The sequence below is a fragment of the Colius striatus genome, chromosome 6 (assembly GCF_028858725.1).
Source record: "Colius striatus isolate bColStr4 chromosome 6, bColStr4.1.hap1, whole genome shotgun sequence".
Classification (NCBI taxonomy): Eukaryota; Metazoa; Chordata; class Aves; order Coliiformes; family Coliidae; genus Colius; species Colius striatus.
The window spans coordinates 42,440,863-42,458,456 of record NC_084764.1 but is presented as its reverse complement, the minus strand read 5'-3'; the positions used below and the strand labels follow the sequence as shown (position 1 = coordinate 42,458,456).

The 17,594-nt window shown below is 40.2% G+C and overlaps 1 protein-coding gene across 4 annotated transcripts in view; it reads left to right on the top strand.

The window, feature by feature from the left end:
* The window catches only part of KIF26A (kinesin family member 26A), a 123,831-nt gene that overhangs the window by 94,446 nt on the left and 11,791 nt on the right, over positions 1 to 17,594 (top strand). For all 4 annotated transcript variants that reach the window (XM_061998252.1, XM_061998253.1, XM_061998250.1 and 1 more), the window contains 5 exons: positions 12,322 to 12,531; positions 14,526 to 14,619; positions 15,098 to 15,360; positions 15,605 to 15,788; positions 16,071 to 16,230. In XM_061998252.1, coding sequence (XP_061854236.1) covers positions 12,322 to 12,531; positions 14,526 to 14,619; positions 15,098 to 15,360; positions 15,605 to 15,788; positions 16,071 to 16,230 — 911 coding nt within the window. The remainder of the gene's footprint in view (positions 1 to 12,321; positions 12,532 to 14,525; positions 14,620 to 15,097; positions 15,361 to 15,604; positions 15,789 to 16,070; positions 16,231 to 17,594) is intronic.

Sequence of the window (17,594 nt, the reverse complement as noted above, 5' to 3'; positions counted from 1 at the left end):
ACAAATGAAATATCTTTACTCCTAATTCTTAGAGCTTGTGGACGAAGGAGAGGTGTCAGTCCTGTATAGGTATTCTTTTCATACTAAGCACTCACAGTTTTACTTCTCTGAGCAATGTCAAGTAGTAACATTTTACCCCATTGTGCAGTAACATTCTCCATGATAACTTCCTTTTCACCAGTTTCTGCTGGTCAAGGTTTAGTCAGCTAGCATCTCATAGTGAGGATAGTGGTAATAAATTAGTTACCTTTCTTCCTCTCTGCTTTAGGTATCATAGCAGTTGAGAGTACAATCAGCAAACGCTGGCAGATGTGTTGTAGTCCTCTTAACTTCAGTCCTTCCTCTTCTAACAGCTTTTTATTTGACAATCCTAGTTACCTTTTTTCCTCAGTTTTTTTTCTTTCAGCCTGTCCAGTAATAAGGACAAGATACACATATGGGACAGAATCAGTGATGGATTCTGGAGTCACTTTTTCTGACCACTGCGTCTGTGGCTGTGGATGGTGCTTCTCCTCAGTTTGTGTGATCGTTCCCAGGCCAGCAGTGTTGCTCACCCTGTCATTACTGTGTGGGTACAGTAGGTTAAGCAGCTGGTGGGGCAGCCTTTTCTTCACTTCCCAGCTTGCTGCTGTGTTTTCTGTCATGATTGGTTATGATGTGGAGGACTACTTCTTTGCTGGTTTCTGCTGTACAGGTAGGAATGTAACAGTGCAGATGGACAGCCTAATTCCCACCTTACTTTGCCTTACTAAACTGCAAATGACCCTCTGAGGACCTGTCCTTATTCTCCTCAAGGGGGTGATTTCTCTGAGCACAGATAGTTTGACAAGTTTTAATTCCTATCTTGTCAAAATGGTTTATTTCAGAGCAGGACAAGATTCCAGAGAGAATCGTTCCTTTTCTCACTGTGAAGGGGCTGAAGACATAAAATTTAAGAGTGTAAGTTGTGTGAGACTGCAAAATAGAGTAGCAGCCTGGAAAACCATGGAGTGTCTAAGATACTTCAATGGAAGCAACGTGGCTCCCTTTATAAAAAGCTGAAAAGGTGAATGATATGTCAACTCTGTGGAAATACCAGTTATTGTGACTAGGGGCTGAATACTACAACAACTAAACTAAACTTGCAGAACAGGCAACCAATGGTTGAAACAATAATGGAGATATAAATTAGTGGGCAGGGATTGATGTGATATAGTAGGGATCAGTTGATGAAGTTTTAACAGATGGAACACATACATTAGCTAGCATTCTGTGGAAGAGTCGGTGAGCATTTGAATAGGGTTGGTCTGGTTGGTAGAGGGTGTTCAGATATTGGAGATGCTTTTCACATGTGCCCTGACCCTGACCTAGGTTTCTTAAACCCCACAGCTGTCATGTGTTCAATAACTGATAGGAAACATGGGCAGATTTCACACTGGAGCAATGTTAAAAGTAGTATCATATGGAGGTCCATGTTGTTTGATGTCTTCCTAAATAGTATGGATGAGGTGGTGAAGCTGTGTATTGAGGGCAGTCAAAGCTAAAACTGACTGTGAAGACTTGGAAAAAGATGGCATGACACTGAAGTAACTGTGGAGGGATAAAAAGGCAGATGAACTTTCATATTGATTAATACAAGCTAAGAAAAGGAGCTCTAACTATACATGCACAAATGATAAACTGTAAGGAGATCAGGCATGACCATAACCCATTTTACCTGCCATTGTGGAAGCTACAGCATTAGGTTTGTTATCATGAGTCTGAGCTTCTAAAGAAATGCTTTATTGACTGTTCAGGACACAAGAAGTTTAAGCAGCTGTAGTTTTAGCTGGTCTCTTACAGTATGTGATATAAATTCATGTTCCTCTTCAGGCTCACAACAATCACTCATTGATTTTTACTTTATTTTTCTTTCCTGGCCTTCCTTGAGGTAATATCTTTACATTTCTTCAGTTGTTACCATCCTCTATTAAACTTTAAAGATTTTGCTTCCTCCCCCATATATTTATCACTAAATTACCTTCTCAGAGGGGACCCGTTGCTGTGGCTGTGTTGAGGGAGGGGATAAATCCTGAGACCCCAGCATGCAGAAGTAGGGACAGTGTTCATTTTGCTTCTGGTACAGACCTAGATGCCAGTAAGCCTAAACCTTTGGAAAAAAGACCTCACCAAACAAATGAACATCTCTTCCTGGAATTTTACCTTCCTTATTTGATATGCTCTTTCAAAGCTGTCCTACCACGACTACCAGCTTATCATACCAAAGAAACACTCTTTGTGCCAAAGCACTGATTCAATGGAGAGCTTCCCCATGAAATAAGTCCTTTTCCTTGATTTTAAACACATGAATAGGAGTTATACTAAAGTAGGTAAAAGGACAATTCAATCTAAAGAACAGATTTAATTGAGCACAGGCAGCATTAGGACCGTCTTGGGTGTTTCTGTCCTGGGGAGGTCCTAGCACTTCTTACAAGACCTTCTCTTGAACCTGTGAGCTCCATGGGTGTTTGGGGAAGAGGAGAGGCTTGAATTCTTGCTTTTTGTAAGCTGCATGCCTATAGCAAAGGCAGTAACTGTGCATTGTCAGAACTGCTGGAGGAGGCAGAAATGTAGGGATCGTGATGGCCAGTTGATAATAACTTTAACTCAATTATTGATTATTTGAGCTCAACATCTAAATTTATTCTTAATCTCAGATCATCATCTCCATGCATACCATACAGTCCTGCAGTGGTGAAATTGCTATATGGCATCTATGGTTGAATACATTTGTTGTTAGAGGCTTACTACAGCAGAGAGCTTGTATGTATGTATCTTTTGCAGTTTCTATTTATCATTTCTCATTTGTTCAAGTATTGTCTTAGAGGATGGGAAATAAATGTCTATTTCATTTCTTTTGCATTCCACAAATACCAAGTTTCCCTGTGTAATGATTTCAGCAGGATTGTGAGGACATGTTCTGCGATGCAAATCTTTAATTAAGCCGTTTGTGTAACTTTCTTTGCTAAGGGTGCAAAATGTTATACACTCTCAAAAGTGCTTGCAGGGTTTGTCAATATTCAGGAATACCAAGCAGAGGAAAGTTGAGTGTTTTTAAAAAGAATGAAGTAGAACTGTTGATCTGTCTGGGACCAGTGTTTCCTATAATCAACAATGATTAAACTCTTGCACACAAGGGAGAATCCCACTACCAATGCAAACTGGATACTGAAAGTAATTTTTGCAACACTGGATACTGATAAATGTTACATAGCAAATTAGATACCTTTCTCTTGAAAGTGCCAAAAACATCAGAGTCCAAATCATTTAGCTGAATCCTACTTAAAAGGCAATGATCCAGTACAGTATGATACTTGTAACCTGAATCATTTTTGTGGTCTCTCTGGGTGTTATTAAATTTAATGTCAGAATAGTAGAAAAGACGTGTGAAAACCATTTAATATTGTCACTGGAAAGAAGTTAGATTATGTTCAATTCCTGACATTAATGTGCTACTTAAGATAATTTATCATATTGTCATATTAAAAAAGACATCCTTTTCACAGTGGCTGCTGTGCAGCATTCTAATTTGCTATTTTTCTTTAGCATGGTAGGAAGCCTTTTTCATGCAAAATGTTTTTTTTCCTAAGGTTCTGTTCAGCTTATTCTTTATAATACTACATCACTTACAACAGCAACTTTAAGTGCTTGTCTCTTCCAAGGATCCTGTCAATTTTTTTATGTTAGAATGACAGAAATCTCCTATGTGAGACAACTGAAGGGAACCTGAATTATCAGATGTGTTTCTTGGGTAAGCATATATGTACTAGACTCCATTTTGTAGTGTCACAGAATGGTGGGGGTTGGAAGGGACCTTTAGAGATCATCCAGTCCAACACCCCTGCAGAAGCAGATCCCATCTAGATCAGGTCACACAGGAATGTGTCCAGGTGGGTCTTGAAGACTTCCAGAGAAGGAACCTCCACACCCTCCCTGGGAAGCCTGGGCCAGGGCTCCCTCACCTCAGCAGTCAAATAGTTTTTCCTTATGTTGAAGTGCAACTTTTTGTGTTCCAGCTTTTGTCCATCAACCCTTGTCCTGTCAGTGGATACAACAGGAACAAAGTGCTGCCCCAACTTTATGGCATCCACCATTTAGATATTTGTAACTATTAATGAGATCCCCCCTCAGTCTCCTCTTCTCCAGACTAAACAGCCCCAGGTCCCGCAGCCTTTCCTCATATGAAAGATGCTCCAGTGCCCTCATCATCTTGGTGGCCCTGCACTGGCCTCTCTCCAGCAGTTCCCTGTCCCTCTGGAGCTGGGGAGCCCAGAACTGGACAGAGGACTCCAGATGAGGCCTCACCAGGGCAGAGTGGAGGGCGAGGAGAACTATTTCTGTGTTTTAGACATTTACTTTCATTTATGCTTTATCAAACAATAGCTAGGGTACTGCTAATATGATTTACTGATTTTCTTAAGTGTGCTATGTGTTGTCCCATTCACTGGTTCTTATGATGGTTTGATGATGGATAACAAATAGGTACTTAATTTTGCCATCTTTGTTACTGCCTGTTTCCTAATGACTGGTGGTGTTTCTGATATAAATCCTGTCATACTAAGTACTCTTCTGTCGATGTATGTAGTCCTATATCATGCAAGGTACACACATCCCTGCTGAAATGCCTTGAACTACTTAAGCAAAAATGTGGAAAATTAGATAAAAATACATAAATACTTCTACTTTGTTTGAAAAATGAAATAGTCTTCTTCATGTCTTTTGAGAGTAGAGAATCAATTCTTTATCAGAGTACAATACAGAAGTGAAGTGGGTTTTTTTTAGATCCTCCCAGGGGAGCTAGATGGTCTATACTAGCATGGCAACTTTGCATTTAAATTTGCCAGCCATTGGTAGTGGCAGTATATGAAGGGCTTGTAAGAACTACCCACAGTAGACCAATTTAGCAAGGGTTATATATCTGTCAGTTACAATTAAATCCATGAAAAATATTGGCTCTGAACGATGAGTTTTCATAATCTGATTTACACTGTAGTTGAAAAATAAGTGATTTCATTGGAAAAATGGCCTTTGTTCAACTGGATAAGAATTCTTTGTAATTTCTTGCTGAGAAATCTTAATTCAGAATGGTGGATGTCTAAACATAGTTATATAATTAACCTACTGTTACATGCCATTTTGTCAACATTGGACAAAATTAGCTTCCTGGCTTTATGAAGACTGTCAAGGATGTATGTTTCCAGGGAATATTTAGTGTCTGTTCAAATTTGATATAATGCCATTTATTGCTAAACACCAAATTGCTTGTTCATTTAGAGGTTATGATACTGCTGTAATGTAGAATATGACCAGCAGTTTTAGAATGAATTCCAGTATAGTGGCGGCACTTTCCCAAAATACAGACAGATAAAGTCAGAGGTTATTTTAGTAATAAGAGCTTGAGCACATGTATTTAAAAACTGTACATGCTTTTAAATTCATTCTTTATTTTCCTTCTCATTCTAATTTGGAACTTGACAACTATTTAAGCATCAAATGCTAGCAAAGCATCATTATAAACACATGAACACTGCACATCTATTGATATCAAAGGAGGTACCATATGTTACAGTTAATGCCTGTGCTAACATGGCTTGGTCAAGGTCTTAATTTCCTCAGCATTCAAAATACCATGAAATCTAGTCATTACATAGTGAATTAGTGGAGTCTTCTCTGTCTACATGTCTGCCCCAAATTAAACCACGTAGAGTGTTTGGCACCCTCCACTCCACTGAAAGATGATGAATGAACAACTTTTTGAGATACATAAATATATATATATAAGTATAAAAATAGGTTTTGTATTTGTTGTCTAAAACATATACTAGAAGTCTGTGATAGTCACAGGAACAGAATTAACATCATCTCGTTCTTTAAGTGTAAGATCTTCCCCTTTCCCTGGTCTCAGAGTTGATAGCCCTTCTATCTCTTTTGATTACGGTGTAATAGTCAATGTGAACCTGACTGTCTCAGTCGTCTGGCTGGTGCTGTCTAAAATTGTGTAGGCTTGTATCATTCTGTGTTATCACTGGCTCTTTTCTCTACAAATTTAGCCTTGGATATGTTTTCTTTCGGGATGACGCATGCCTCACTGGTCTGAGTAGTTTTGAGTTCATTGGTGCGTGGCTTTGCTGCAGCTCCATTCAGTTCAGCATATCCAAAATATATGGGCTGTATTAGAAAAAACTGCTAGTCTGCCTCTGCCCATCAGTCTCACATTCATATCTTCCTGTCAGAGTTGCTTTGAAATTTGGGTTTCACGCCTTTTTGATCTGTCTCTTACTTTTTCCACACCTGCTGTCTGGCACTGACATATATGCTTAATGTTCTGCACTATCTTGACCAGTCCTGAAGCCAGACCATTATTTTGATTGCTTTGGCTCCCCTGGTCTGTTCTCCCCAACCCCAACTCTTTCAGTATGTGGGGGGAGGTTTGGAAATCACAAGTCTGCACAAAAGTGGCATATGGGGCTGGTTCTACTGGCCACAGCGTGGGAGCACCAACTGCAATGTGGCAATTGGGGCAGAAGCTGTCTCCTTGTGATCATCAGGTGTGAAACAGGGTAGATAATAGCAATAGAGGAGGAGAGCTGCAAGTGGAGGAAGGCCTGGCACCAGCCACGATGTACATCCCTCAGTTTCTGAGATATTTCAGTGTTGAGGTCAGAATTGTTAAATATGCATCCTGATCTAACTGTCATAAAGTTCAAAGATGTCAAGGTGTAGAGTTCTGGCTCAGGGCTCCAACAAATTACTGGTATTTGAGTGTACTATCTGGATCTGTCTGTCTCTAGTGATCTCATCAGATGTTTCTAAAACTGTGTGGGCTTCAGCCCCAGTGTCCTCCCCACAGGGGACTTTTTTTCCCCCCTCTCATGGCTTTTTTTTTTGTGGGAATCTGCCCTTCTCCAGTTTGTCTCCCCTAGAATTCTTTACCCATGTGTAAAACTGGCATGGTTTTTGTTTCTATGCTTCAGCATCTGTCTACTGGGTTTGCCTTTACATAGCTGGAGCAAAGGAATTCTAGCTTGCAGATATTTACTTTTGTAGCCTTTCTTTTCCTTCACTTCCACTGTAGGCTGACAGATAGATAAAACCAAATAAAAACAAGAATTTCCTCACTTGCTGTGAATCTCCCAGCTTTTGCAGTGAAGATTAAGATTACTCCCCTTGTTGTGCTGGATGGGTGGACCTCTAACCTTATGCTACCCAACTTCCAAATTATATGCTGATTAATTTAATTTTCTGTATCTTTTAATGGCATGTTCAGGGTGTGTTTGCCATCTTCCTTTCCCAAACACTTTCAATTTTAATAGAATTTCCATCAGTAATTCTGCTGACCTCCTGGTTCCCGCAGAAATATGAATTTGGAGAGTTCAGCAGTGGAGACTTAACTCCCAGTGTACAAAACCCACCAGACTACAGTCAGTTAATTAGTGAGATCAGTATTTTGCAATGATTTAGGCTGCCTTCAGGCACTGAGAAAAATGTAAATAACGTGCAGCTATTGTGTTATTTTGTGTTTATTTGCAGAATTTGAACTCAAATGCAAACCTATCCTCTTTTTCTACCAATATCCTCATTAAAATGGAGCCTGTATCCAATATTCAAAGTCTATATGAATGTCTGTGTGCAAATCCTTGTATCCTGGATAATGATAAACTCCCATTTGCAATTCTTTTCCTTACTCTGCATCTTTCTGTAACATTGAAAAGAAATACACAAAAGGGGGGAAATATGGAGTAACTAAAAAAATCATCCTTTCTAGCAGGAAGGGCCACCCCCATCACAGAATGTATGTGCCATCTTAGCCCTCCTCTCCTTATGGAACCTAAAAGTGGTCAGGACACAGATGTCTTGAGGTTACTTTTCTAGAATCATATTTGTGTTGTCCTTCCTTTTTCTGTGTTCCCCCCCACCCTGCCCCCATTGCTGTTCCTTTAAACTCTTTCCCCATCCCCTCCCCCCATTCTCCCAGACCTGTTCTTATTCTTTCACATCTGTCTTCTATCTTCTTTCATTCTCCTCTAAATTCCTTATCTTGTGTTTTGTTGTTTTGTGCAAATGTTACCAGTAGCTGGTACTACTGCAGCTGGAACAGACCACGAGAAAGCTGGCCATATGGTTGAGTAACTGCCCACAGAGGGTGTGATCCTGATTGGGCCTGAAATTAATGGTATTCCACTTAATTCTGGTAATTAATTTTCATAAGCAAATAAAAACATTAGAGTGCAGTGCAGGTGTTGTTGCTGTGCTCTCCAGTTACCACTCAAAGTTACTTTAAGATTTACGAGTTCCTGTGTTTTCTTGAATCCTCTCATCACTGCAAGCCCTTGAATCTGGATGATTTCCTGCACTGCATGTTTCTATCTCTACAAGTGAGCCTGCCTTTTGTATGAGAACTAGATAAAGAGACCCCAGAGGAGATGCAGTTAAGTTGATCCTTAAGGCAGGAACCATGCTGGCTCTATAGTATCATAGAATGGTGGGAGTTGGAAGAGACCTTTAGAGATCATCCAGCCCAACCCCCCTGCTAATGCAAGTTCTGCTTTTTTTGCAAGTACTCATCCTAGAAGAGTACTGGGATGAACTTCAGAGCTGAGAATATAAACCTGTCACTTAAGATTGAAACACAGGGGGGCAAGAAATGCAAGAAGAATAAATAGTATAAAATCAAACCTTTCATGTACTTAGAAGTGTGTGCATGATCTGCCTGCACTCAGTTTTTACGGTTGCAAAGGGATATGTTTGACTAATCTTTGTGTCTGTTGATACTTTCATGAGCATTTCTGCTTCATTTCCCAGTGAAGCCACAGTATGGCTCAGCATCATGAATAAGTGTGAGAAATTATAACCAGTTTCTGGTAGGCATCACTTACAGATAGATGTAGTGGTCAGAAACTAAATTTGAATTTGGTGGTTTTCTACTCTACAAATCCTTCTCTATACATAAAACACTAAAGAGAAACTCCCACAAGCTGCTTTTCTTCTAGGAGGAACCCTCCCATTTGTCTTGAAAGCTCCCTTCCACTGTAAAAATGAAGGTGACCCCTGAGGCCTGTTAAGTTGAAGATCTGATCAGCTATGGGAAGCTATTTTAATATCTTCATGCTTCAGAGAGGTGTTCTCAGAAAGCTGATTTGTCACATAAGGTTTTTCTGGAGGTGAAGCTCTCTTTGTGTTATGGGGAGCAGTGCTCTGATGGAGGTAACTTGCTGTTTAGGTCAGGAGCAAACCAATTTTCCTCTTATCCAAGCTCTGGCTGCTATAATCTAATAATAGGTGGAAAAGAGAACAGAAAGGACTGTTTAGAGAAGTGCTTTGACAACAGCATATATTTTAAAATTCATTTTAATCAAGTGACTCTGAAGTGGGCATTTACACTTATATTTTTGATTTGTTTTTGTTTGGCTTTATTTTTTTTTCCTGAGGGAGGTTTTTTTTCTAAGCATCTTGGTAGCATGTCAAGGTTGAGCTAGCAGGCTAATACACAAAGCTGGCTTCATGGAGCTTTTATGGGGAAACAGCCTTGAGTGTGTCACCTCTGATGTACATCTCTTTTGAAGCAGCAGTTTCAATTATTCTAAGGTTCGCTTATTTTCTGGGACTCTATTTTCATATTCATATCACTATGAGAGGGGAAAGAAAAGAAAGTGTTGAAATCACAGGACTGCTTGAGTCAATAGATGGAAGAATTTGCTGCTACCTTTGGTGGAGCCTCCTGCAGCGTTGGCTGGAGGGGTCAGTTGTTTCTTAACCCCTTTGTTTGGAAACAGTGTTTGGGAAAAGCTTTTATATCCATTTTGTGGAAATATATTTTCTGTGAGGATGCTTGAGTAATTGTGCAGGGATGCCTGTGTGCACCTTAGCCCCTGTAGAAAGGAGAAGCTGGCAAAATGAAACAGTTGGCATAAATGAAGTCTTCAAATTACCCACCCTCCCCAGATGCTAAAGGCAGAGGCAGTTCAGTGTGGTGCTTACTGCTGCACTCACACATCTGCTGTGGATCATCCTGGCTTGGGCACTGAGTTTCACTGCACCTGCTGGGTGCAGCTGGCTATGCCATCACCTTTTCATTTTGTCTGCTATGAAGGGCAGTTGTAGAAGGTGGCTGAGCCTGCTCTGGGCTCTGTTTGTTGCCTGTATTTCCCGTATTGTGTTTTACTGAAGTAGTTTTTTGGCTTCAGTTCTTCCTTTGTCATTATTTCTCTGGATACAGGAGTGAAGGAGAAGTGCTGACTACCAAGAGCATTGTTTTTTGTTATGACACGATGCATGTACCAGTGTAACATGGGCACACCATTTTAATAACAGAATATTCTTGAAACATAGTAAGTAGGAGTAAAATTGTTGTCAGATTTAAGGTTAAATTGATTCATGCTTTCCAATCCAGCTTCCCCATGCAATATCCAGCTCAGGCCTAGAGCTGGGCCTGACTCATAGCATCATATAGGTTGGAAAGGATCTTTAAGATCATCAAGTCCAACTGTAAACCTAACGTTGCCAAGTCTACCGCTAAACCATGTCCCTAAGTGTCCCATGTTACATGTCTTTTAAATACCTCTAGTGATGGTGACTTCGCCCCATTCCTGGGCAGTCTGTTCCAATGCTTGACAACCCTTTCAGTGAAGAAATGTTTCCTCATATGCAACCTAAGCCTCTCCTGGTGCAACTTGAGGCCTTTTTTTTCTATCAGGTGTTACTTGGGAGAAGAGGCCAACCCCCACCTCTCTACAGTCTCCTGACAATCCTGTTAGGTAGTCCTTCAGGCTAAACACCCCAAGTTCTCTCAGATACTCCTCATCAGACTTGTTCTCCAGACCTTTCCCCAGCTCTGGTGCTCATCTCTGGACATGCTCCAGCACCTCAATGTCTTTCTTGTAGTGAGGGGCCCAAAACTGAACATGTTACTCAAGGTGTGGCTTCACCAGTGTTGTGTGCCAGCTCATCAGACTGTGTGCTCTGTGTCTATAACATTCACCTGGCAGATCTGCAGCAGAGGGGTTACCATCTGTCACTCTCCTTCCAAATCAGGTGCAAGTGCTGTAAAAGGAGTGAGTGTTTTCTAGGTTAGGAGTTGCACTGGAGAAGATGAAACTCCTGCAGACTTGGAGTGTAAATTGTTCCAGGTGTGCTGGCTGTGGTGTTACAGCCATGGAGACTCTTCACTGAAACTGAATCAGTAACACTGATGCTTTGAAAGTTGTCTGGTAGTTGCATAAGGAGATAATACTGTTGTTTAACTTATTATTGAAACATTTCATACTGGCCATGGAAAGTTACTCTGGTTAGGCATTGCTTTTCTCTTCAATTTGGCCTGATGGGCAGTCAAGAGTTGAAGTTTTGCCTGCAATAGTCATTTACTTCAGTGAAAGGTGTATAAAACGTGTTGGTTCTGACCTGGGAGCATTTCATAAAAGATAAATGGTTGTAAGTGGGTGTGAGGCAGTATTTCACAGTTTTTCAAAGTAAGAGTATGACTTCCAGGAACCCTGAAAGAAACATCTGTTCAGCCTCTGCTGAACTTTCGTGAGACCCACTTGGCTCTCATAAGCTGCTTTGGAAATCACAGCCAACATGTCTGAGCTCTCTAAAAATGTTGTTTTAAAACACCATGTGTAGGGAAACAGCATTTGCAATGCTGCAATAGAAATGTACTTTGTGAGTACAAAGTTTCTTTTCAAGCTTTTCAACCTTTTAATGTTTGGATTTTTTTCTTTTATCCCCTTCTTTCCCATTAAATCTGCAAGTATAACTGCCAAAGATCCTAGCAATGACAGCACAAAGGCATCTGCCTGGGAAAGCTGTAAGGGAAACACCTTTTTATTAGAAGGATGTGAACAAGGACTTGAAAGTTTCTACATTTAGTTCAGTTTGAATGAACTAGCTGCCTGAGCCGTGTGTTATTCACACTGATTTTTCAGAATGGGTTGGTTTGGGCTTTCTGTCACATTGAATTCTCAAAAGGCATGACACTAGAGTTTCCTATTCTTTAGGTATGCTGTTACATCTATAGTGGGTTATACTTGCAGATCAGACATTTCTAAATTGGAGTGGTAAAATTGGAACAGAGTCAATTGAAGAAATGTAGTGTGAAAGCTTAGTTCAGTACAAAAGCTGTTTGAGTGAAGACCCCAGGGTGGAAACCAGGCTGGAAAATCTGGCTCTGGTTTTGTCCCACGGTTGTTCTGACACACCTGAATATTACAAATGAACGTGTCATGGCAAGGGGAGTGGGTTTGGGAGGAATGCTTTGCATGCATTGATCTGTTGCTGGGAACTGAAGTTGTTGCTTTCTTCTTACAGGTGAAAGTGATGGTAAGGATTTGTCCCTCTCAAGGAACACATGAAACATCTGAATCCATGTCCTTCCTAAAGGTAGACCCACGAAAAAAGCAAATCACATTTTATGATCCAGCGTCGAACGGGCCTTCCAATGCAGGTCACAGAAGAGGCGTTGTTGCTGTCCCAAAGATGTTTGCCTTTGATGCAGTTTTCCCCCAGGATGCTTCACAGGTACTGGAGTCACTTGCATAAACCTCCTGAGTATTTCATGATCGCTGCATTTGATGGCTTGAAGGGTTCTTTCTGTTTCTGGGGAATTTTATTTGAATGAGTTGCCTTAATGCTCAGAAAAAAAAAAGGACCCAACATGGTAATTAATAGACAAGTGGGTAAATTCTCTCCTTTTCAGTTTAGTTGAGATGTAAAATTATGGACTAGTAGCTGGGGAGATGGCGTTGCTGTCTGAATTCTCTTCCTGCATTTCCTCTTGTTAGAGGAAGACGCACAGCCAATTTGAAATTCGCCTTTCCATCCCGTTAAGTTTTAACCCATTTGATGTTGCTGAAATAAAGTCCTTCCCCACTGCTTTCAATGGGAAATGAACATGTGCTTAACGTTAAACTAAATGCTGTTGTTAGGAGAAGAGATACAGCTAACCCTGTGGGGCTGCTTCACTGAAGCAGTTACACAGCTTTTATGTTTTCCTTGTCTTTGCAATTGGTTCCCACTGTGTTTTTGACTGATTATCTTATCTTGAGTGTTGTGCTGGTGATGGTGCATGCCTTTCTTCTGGCCTGCAAAAGGATGTATTTGTACAGTAGTGGCCTCAGACCTGAAATCTGATACACAGATGGGATGATTGGTATTGAAGAGGATTGTGGGCTGCTTGTGAGATTATACACATGGACACCAGAAATCTCCTTCTGGGAAAAGTCTTTGATTCAGAAAAAAAAAGAATAAATCCTAGAACAGTTTTAAAAAGGAGAAGCAGTTCAGCAGTGTCTGAAGAACTACCCCAAGTTTGAATTGCTGGGGAAAAAAATACTGTAAAAACCCACACCATAAAACATTCAAGGTGAAGATGGAATGTTAATGTTGAGAAAACATGAGAAGGTCTAGTTCACAATCCAACCCTCAAATCTTCTCAAAGGATTTTGTTTAATTTTCTGGATCCCTATCTAGAGACATGAAAATATCTATTTAGGTCCAAGTTCTGACCAAGACAGAGAATAACCTCCCCCACACATCAGAGCCTAAAGCAATGGTAACCCACATCAAGAGGCTGTTTTTAAGATCATGTGCAAGCTCAAACAGCATCTTTGTGCAGAAATAAGCAACAGTGGTCTCAACATTAGTCTAGAACTGAAAGTGGCTTTTTTTAAACTTGTGTGACAGCCCTGATGCAAGGTGGCTGGTGACAGCCTGCTTCTCTGCTGGTTTTGACACTAGTGCTTCAGGTAATCGACCTCTGGTTTGGGTTAGGCTCTTTCAGGTCCCTGTTGGGTGGCCTGTTTGTGGTGTTTCTGGGTGACATTGGCCAGTGCAGCCACTTCTGTGCAGGCATTGTTGCTCATAACAAGCTTGCTGCCATGCACCTGTGAACAGAGCCTTATCATTTCACTGTAGTTACATATTTAGACCAACCCTTTCCCCTGCCCCCAGTTGCCATGCTTTTAATAGAACATCTTACTGTATATTTGAAACCTTCACTGACGTGGATAAATTGGTTTAAGCTCACTCCAATACTTTAGAAAGTTCTCCTTATTGATGACGATGTTTCCCCTGGAAGAGGAAAATGTGATACTGTGAAATCTTACTCAGAGATCTTAATGCATTTTCTCTAGTATGAATGTCCTTCTAATTTCTGTGAGCACTCCTGAGTAGCTTAATTTCAGTGGAGTTGCTACTATTCCTGAATAGCCTTGGCTAAGCTATTATACCAGCAGGGAGCCTGGTTGGATAGCATTCAGTTTGCTACATTAGTCATGGAATCAATATTCCAAGAGAATTGGTTTAATAGAGTTGGAAAGTATTTTAGGCTGTAGTAGCATATTTTACTGTTTTTAAAGATAGCATAGTTACTAAAATAATAGGACTGTTGTCATAAAAAATGGGGAGAATATTGCACCTCAAAAACATTGAATCATTCATTTCATTACAGGAGAATGGTATAAACTGTAGCAATATATGCTCTCTTGCTTATTTATCTCCAATCTTTCTTTCAGGCTGAGGTATGCTCTGGAACAGTAGCAGAAGTAATCCAGTCTGTTGTGAATGGTGCAGATGGTTGCATATTTTGCTTTGGTCATGTCAAGCTTGGTGAGCTCCCAAATTCGTTACAGTTAATTACTATGTCAGTCTGGTAATTACATGCTGTCAGCTCCTGGAATAATAAACCCAAAGTATATGAATAGATTAGAATTTCTTTTTAATTAGCTTTGCAAACTTATCATGGTTTATTTCTACACTGGGATTGTAAGTTTTAATTTGAAAAGGTAAAATGTATCGTCAGATTAGTGTATTCAAGAGCAAGTTTATATAGGTGTATGGTGATGAAAATCAAAAGATCTGGTATGTCTTTAACATTAAATTGCTGTGGGTCTCATTTACAAAAATTGCAAAACTAATTGAATAAATAGTAATGGATTAATAGTTCAATATTCTGCACTTTTGCATCTGTTCTTTCCCATTATCTGGGCAGCACATGGCATTGCATGTAATGTACAATAGTGATGTGAGAACACACTGTCTTGTCCAAGAAAGGTGAACTAAGTTGATATTTGTCTTTTTGTTCTAGGAAAATCTTTTACCATGATTGGGAAAGACAGCTCCACACAAAGCCTTGGTATCATCCCTTGTGCAATTTCTTGGCTCTTCAAATTAATCAATGAACGTAAAGAAAAAACGGGGACTCGTTTCTCTATTAGAGTATCTGCTGTGGAGATCAGTGGCAAAGATGAAAACCTTAAGGATTTGTTAGCTGAAGTAGCCACTGGCAGCCTTCAGGATGGCCAGTCTCCTGGGGTTTATCTGAGAGAAGATCCAATATGTGGAACCCAGGTATAATGGATATCACAACATAGATTTTTCTGAGCTTCACTTTCTTCTGCTTTTTTCTTTTTGCCTTTTATCTGACAACTTTCAAGACAGTAAAAAAAATTATCACTTTTAATTTTATAAGCTCTTCTCCCATGGTGTACATATTTGTTTCTTTTAGTGCCCTAGAGAATTTTACCAGTTCAGCAAAAAATAATAAAAGAAAATACCCCTGTGCTAATTAGTCATTTTCTTGTTTATATTCAAGCTTCAGAACCAAAGTGAGCTAAGGGCCCCAACAGCAGAGAAAGCTGCCTTTTTCCTTGATGCTGCAATTGCTGCCAGGAGTACCAGCAAACCGGAATGTGAAGAAGAAGATAGGAGGAATTCACATATGCTCTTTACTCTTCACATATACCAGTATCGCATGGAGAAGAGTGGCAAAGGAGGAAGTATGAATCTTTGTACCATATTGTTTGTTTTTAAATGACATGGCTTTGATTTAAACAGTAATTTGCAGTAAACTTAAAAAGAAAAAGTGAACCCTTAAGCCAGTAGAGTCACCTTCAGCTTTGGTAGCTGTGGCTAATCTCTGGTTTTCCTTAACTATTAATATTTAATTTGGTCATTATCCCATGCTGCATTCGTTATTTTCTTCATCTGAATACATTTTAAATACCAAGTTTGGCTTGAGTCCATGCAAGAACGTGATGTACAACTGTTTTTCGTTTCAGTGTCTGGAGGACGCAGCCGTTTGCATCTCATTGATCTAGGGAGCTGTGAAAAAGTGCTGAGCAAGAGCCGAGATGGAGGAGGCTCTCTGTGTCTGTCTCTCTCTGCCCTGGGCAATGTAATTTTGGCCTTAATTAATGGTGCCAAGCATGTGCCATATAAGTAAGTGAGTTATTGTCTGCATTGTCTTCAATTTGTGGCTGCTGTTACTTTAGCATTGAATTGTATCAATAATTTACTCTTTACCTAAGATGAAGTTAAAAGTTCTGTCAGGGGTCTGTCTTCTTTTAAGGTCACTTCGATATTGCAGATACACTTATCTATCCATCCACCTGTCTATATTATATTTGCATATACAGAACTTTTAATATGTCATGTAGTAACAGGAGTTCATGAAGTATGGTCATCAAAGGTAGTTATTGCTGTATACCTTTTTGAATGATGCATCTTTTCAATTAAAAAAAGACCACCACCGTGTTGCACATCTGTGTAGCTGAAGTAAACATTTAGGGATGTTTCTCTGTGGAGTGTGTTTGACAATAATATTATGTCAAACACACCTGTGGCGAGCCTAGCTTAACTACAGCAGCCACACTGTAAACAGCCTTACCAGAACTTGGCCTTCAGTCCTTTAATAGCTGCTTGTCTTCATGCATTATAACTTTGTGCTGTTGTTATCAATCATGTCATTTCACATATTCATCTAGTGCTGAGTCTCAAACAGGTGTTCCTTCTGTGTCAGGCAGAAAGGTAATTTCCTCAGGCTAGGTTTGTGGATGGAGGATGGATGGGTTGCAATAGGGAAGGGCAAATCCTCAACTTTATCACCAGTCACGGCTTAGTGAGCAGATGTGACAATAGTTCCCATGTGTTTGGCCAGCTCAGTGGGGCAATAAGAAGTGGCCTCCACGGAGCCATGAGGAGAAATGTCTTGGAGACCAGTGAGGGACAAAATGTTACCTGTCTTGTTGGCTTTACTTTCCATTGTGGTGGACTTGCACTACCAGGAAAGCCTTCATTGAGAAATTCTGCTTCTCGTTTGCTGTGTTAGAGAAGATCACAGCAGGCAGAGTATGAACTAGGTATATTTCTGATAGCTACCGTTGTTAGATTTGTTTGGAAGTTTCTTACCATTTATATTGACTTGTTTTCTTCTTACTGTCAAAATTGTTTGCATAGACCTCACAGTTATCCAGGCACTAAGCCTGCTCATATGGTAATGGCCTGGGTAATATGAGCTAAATCTGAGATTACTAAACTGCATTATGGGAACTGGGACTGTTTAGTCTGGAGGAGATTGAGGAGTGATCTTATTAACATTTATCAATATCTAAAGGGTGGGTATCAGGAGGTTGGACATCCCTTTTTCCTATAGTAGATAGAGACAGGACAAGGGGTGATGGGATGAAGCTGGAACACAAAAAGTTCCACTTAAACATAAGAAAAAAACTATTTCAGTGTTTCAGTGAGGGAGCCCTGACACAGGCTGCCCAGAGGGGTTGTGGAGGCTCCTTCCTTGGAGGTCT